The following is a 5000-nucleotide window of genomic DNA, read 5'->3' as shown; positions in this document are numbered from 1 at the left end:
CTCTGCTTCTGGTGCTGGTCGGGATGCCAAAAGCCTCAGGCAGGGCTGTATTGAGGAGGCTATGGCTGAGAGGTTCGACCAGCAGAAGGCCCTTGACCTGTTTTATGAGGTAAGTTTTACTTTTAAAAGTTCTACTGTTTTAGTATGAAAATAATTTAATAAATTAATTAACTTTAATAAATGAAAATAATTTATAACAAAAATTTAACTTCAAATGCTCACACATCTTTTTTATGTTTCAGTGGATTATCCGCGACATGCTGCCCACCATAACAACAGAGTCAGAGGCGCTCAGGGGGTCTTCCTCAACTACCTGAACCCTCAGTTCAAGCTGCCGTCCAGGAAAAAGCTTGGCGACGACATCAAGCATATGAGCGCCAGGGCCAAAAATGAGCTCACCCAGATCATGTCCAAGCAGGATTACCTGGCCACCACTGCCGACAGCTGGTCGAGCCACAACCGGGCTTTCATAGGCTCCACAGTCTCGTGGTTGGACAAGGCCACCCTGGAGAGGACGACTGCAGTCTTGGGCATGAAGGAGGTGAAGGAGAGCCAGACAGCCGAGTACTTGGCGAGGTCCTTGAGCAAGTTGCATGAGGACTTCAGCATCAGCAGCAAGATTCTCTGCACGACCACAGACAATAGCACAAACTATGTATGTGCATTTGTCAACTTTGCACAAGAGGACGTCGTCATACAACCTGGCGAGGACAAGCCTGCCGAAGAGTTGGCTGACGAGCCTCGGGTCATATCTATGGAGGAGACCCTGGACCAGGCTGGCGAAGCCGAGGTTAGCCTGCCTAAACACACTCTGAACCTCCTGGCGTCTGAGGATGTTTCCAAAGTGAGTATAATAATTTTATTTTTTTTAATTTAATAAATTAATAATTCATAAATATTAAATAATTTATTGTTCTTTTGGTAAAAACTAAAAAGACGTAAATTATTATTTATTATTTTTTAATTTGTGAATTGTAATAAAATATTAAATAATATATATTCTTTTTTCAGGTCCCACAATGACATGGTGGCAGGAATATCTTCAGAAGGTCGGGTGCCAAGGCACAGTCTTTGTGGAATGCCCAGGGCCGCCGAACTGTCGCAGCCAACGAGATAAAGGATGCTATCGGCAAAAAACTTAAGGTTCCTGGCGCGACGAGGTGGAACTCCAGCTATGACAGCTATAAGATGCTTTCTGGCCTGCTACAGGACCTGGACACCCGTAAAAAGATCAATGATCTCTGTACCAGCATGCGCCCCAACCCGATCTCCGCCTTTGTTGACGAGGACAACGAGGTCATCGCCGAGTACGTCAAAGTTATGGCCCCAGTTGCCAATGCTTTGGACAAAATGCAGTCAGACCAGCATGCCTACATGGGGAACTTCCTTCCCAACTTGATGGTGCTCCAGAGGGACTTGAACCTGCTTAGGGACGACAACAGCATCAAGCATGCCAAGCCCCTCGTCACCTACCTCCTGGGGACACAGGAGCACCATGGCAGAGACAAAAAGGGCTTCACTGAAAGGTAGATATTTCTAATATTTTAATATAATATAATTATATAAATAATAAAATAATATAATATTTTATAGTAATTGAAATGAAAAAAAATAATAATCATTAATCAATAATTAAATTAAATCATATCTTAATCTTTTCAGGTTTCAACACATGTTTGAGGACCAGGAGAAGCTCCTTGCGACTGCCTTCCACCCCAGGTTCCGTCTAAAGATGGTCAAGTACATATGCAGGACAAATCCTGACTTGTACAACCTGGTGAGGGACAAGATGGTGTCGGACCTTGTGGCCCAAACCAGGTCCAATGAGGGGGATGTGGCCTCCACCTCCAGCCAGCCCACCTCCAGGCCACAGTCTGTGGCCAGCCACACCAGCGAGCACGACGAGTTTGCCTTCCTTCTTGAGGACGAGGAGGAGCCTGTGGTGGTGGCCAACCTGGAGGAGGAGGTCGGCAAGGAAGTAGACACTTGGGGCGCCATTCTCGGCACAAGCATCATGAAGATCTCCCCGGCAAACTTCCCCAAGGAGCACAGGCAGCACTGGGTGAACTGTTTCATCAAGTATAACACTCCCCTGCCCTCGTCTGCCTCAGCTGAACGACTCTTCAGCTTCGGCTCGGACATTTTGAGGCCAAAGCAAGCCTCTCTGACCAATCTTAACTTTCAGAACCTGACCTTCATGAAGGGAAACTTGAAGTTGGTTAAGAGGGAGAGAGAGATGGCCGACAAGTTAGAGTGAATCTGTGAAGAGTGAAGAGTGAAGACTGGAGTATTGTGAATTTTTGTTTTAAATGTTTTTACTGTTTTGTTTTGTGAACTTTTGTTTTTACTTTTTACTGTCTTGTATTAATAATTTGTTTTTCTAGTAATAATTTGTCTAATAAATAATGCAGATATCTTAAAAAAAAAAAAAATCGGAAAGCTTTAAATTTAGATTCGGAGATTCGGAATGAGTAAAATTTAGGTTTGGAAATGTTCGGAAGGTATCGGAATTAAGGTTCGCTTTGCTATTTTTTAAAGATTCGGAGGTTCGCGGACAAATGTTCGGAATACATGTTCGCTATTCGGAGGATCGGAATCCCAAACCGGGGAAGATTCGGGTTCGGATTCGGAACCCAAAAAAAGGTTCTCGCGCCCACCTCTGTATATATATATATGTTGAGACATTCTGACAAATTGAAGTAAGTGGAGTTGGAGTTTATTCCTTTGAAAAAGCATATCTGCGAAACTAGTCAGGAATAAACTCGGACTGTTTCCTACTCCACTTACGTCATATATGTATATATATATATATATATATATATATATATATATATATACACATATGTGTGTGTGTGTGCATGTGTATGTATATATGTATACACACACACATATGTATATATATATATATATATACATATATATATATATATATATATGTGTGTGTGTGTGTGTGTGTGTGTGTGTGTGTGTGTGTGTGTGTGTTTGTGTGTGTGTGTGTGTGTGTGTGTGTGTGTGTTTACCTAGTTGTATTTACCTAGTTGTATTTTACGGGAAGGGGAGCTATGCTCGTGGTGTCCCGTCTTCATATCTCATTTTATCTAAACTATTTTTAAATTTATGTATTGTTTTTGCACACACCACTTTCTCATCTAACTTGTTCCAACTGTCTATTACTCTGTGAGGAAAGCTGTTCTTTTTCACATCTCTTCTATAGCTGTCTTTCTTGATTTTCTTTCCGTGTCCTCTTGTATTTCTATCATCCCATTTTATCAGATTCTCTCTATTAATAATTTCTACGCCTTTCATGATTCTGTAAATAGCTATCAAATCTCCTCTCTCTCTTCTTTGCTCTAGTGTCCGTAGTTCAAGTTTTGCTAGTCTCTCTTCATATGATAGTTTTGAGAGTGTTGGTGCCAATTTTGTAATTGCTCTTTGTATTCTTTCAAGTTTTTTTTTATACATTTTTTTGTACTTGGTGACCATATCGTTGCTGCATATTCCAATCTTGGTCTTATCAGAGCGATTAGAATTTTCTTCACCATTTTTTTTATCCAGGTATGTAAATGCCACTTTGATTGTTATTATTAGATTATAAGTTTCTCCAAAAATCTTATTTATATGTTTCTCAGGTGACATATTATTCATAACAATGACTCCCAGGTCCTTCTCATTTTCTACTTTTTTATTCCTTCTTCTCCCAATTTATATGATCCTGTTATTCTGTTTTTGCTTTTTCCAAATTCCATTATACTACACTTTTTAGTGTTGAACTCCATCTCCCACTTCCTACTCCATTCCCATACTTTATTTAGATCACTCTATAGTGACTCACAATCTTCTTCCGTGTTCACTTTTTTTTTAACAGTTTTGCATCATCTGCAAAAGAAGCTCATATAACTTTCAATTCCGTTATCCATATCATTAATATATATAGCAAACATTATTGGGGCCAGAACTGTTCCTTGTGGAACACCGCTTATTACTTCATCCCATTTTGAGTGTTTGTCTCTTATCACTACTCTCATTTTTCTTTCTTGCAAAAAGTTTTCCATCCATTTAAGCAGTTTGCCCTGTATTCCTCCTTCAGTTTCTAATCTCTTAAGCAACTTCTTATGTGGTACTTTGTCAAAAGCTTTTTTTAGGTCTAGAAATGCACAATCAGCCCATCCATCTCTTTCTTGTATTATATCTATTAGCCTTGAATAGAAACATATTAAATCGGACGCATGATCGTCCTTGTCTGAATCCAAATTGCCTTGGATTTAGCACGTTTTTTTTTTTTTTTTCTAAATACTTTACCCATCTACTTTTGACAATTCTTTCACAAAATTTTGCTATTGTACTTGTTAGAGAGACTGGTCTGTAGTTGGTAGGGTCTTCTTTATTTCCCCCTTTATATATAGGTATTATATTTGCTTTTTTCCAATCTTCTGTAACTTTTCCTTCTTTCAAGGAACTGTTTATTATGCTATGTATTTTGTCTGCCAGTTCATTCCTGCATTCTTTCAAAATCCAGTTTGCTATTTCATTTGGTCCATGCGATTTTCTGACATCAAGATTACTCAAGTGTTTCAATATTTCATTCTTTGTTACTTCTATTTCTTTCATGGGGGGGACTTTCTCTTTCCATTCGATCTCTTCAGGTTATATGTTCTCCCTTGTAAACACTGATTTAAAATGCTTGTTCATAATTTCCGCCATTTTAATTTCCTCTGTGTATTCAACTCCTCCTTGTCTTAATTTCTCTAAATCTTGTTTGTTTTTCAGTTTGCTGTTGACAAATATGTAAAATAGTTTTGGTTGATCTTTACATTTTTCTATGACATCTTTTTCATATTTTCTCTTTTCCTCTCTGCACGCTCGTACATATTCATTTCTATAACAAGTATATATTTTCCATTTTTCAGGTCTTCTGTCTTTTTTTTCATTAGGTCCAAGCTTTGTCTCTTTTTGTCTTTTAACTCCCTACAACTTTTGTTGTACCAGCACTTTACATATTC

At 38.9% G+C, this 5000-nt stretch overlaps 2 protein-coding genes across 6 annotated transcripts in view; one reads left to right on the top strand and one right to left on the bottom strand.

Moving 5' to 3' along the window:
* LOC143024170 (putative fatty acyl-CoA reductase CG5065) overlaps nucleotides 1–5000 on the bottom strand; it is a 510045-nt gene that overhangs the window by 220589 nt on the left and 284456 nt on the right. The gene's annotated exons all lie outside the window — the stretch shown is intronic.
* Nucleotides 1–5000, top strand: part of LOC143019935 (uncharacterized) — a 6698-nt gene that overhangs the window by 22 nt on the left and 1676 nt on the right. Inside the window, exons 1-4 of the mRNA XM_076175928.1 lie at nucleotides 1–72; nucleotides 243–825; nucleotides 1035–1526; nucleotides 1663–2214. The exon at nucleotides 1–72 is cut by the window's left edge and continues 22 nt beyond it. Of these exons, the coding sequence (XP_076032043.1) occupies nucleotides 1–72; nucleotides 243–825; nucleotides 1035–1526; nucleotides 1663–2214 (1699 nt within the window). The remainder of the gene's footprint in view (nucleotides 73–242; nucleotides 826–1034; nucleotides 1527–1662; nucleotides 2215–5000) is intronic.

The sequence above is a fragment of the Oratosquilla oratoria genome, chromosome 3 (assembly GCF_046742065.1).
Source record: "Oratosquilla oratoria isolate Oo_2021 chromosome 3, ASM4674206v1, whole genome shotgun sequence".
NCBI classification, from domain to species: Eukaryota; Metazoa; Arthropoda; class Malacostraca; order Stomatopoda; family Squillidae; genus Oratosquilla; species Oratosquilla oratoria.
The sequence above is the reverse complement of the archived record's forward strand: the minus strand, read 5'-3'. Positions and strand labels throughout refer to the sequence as shown.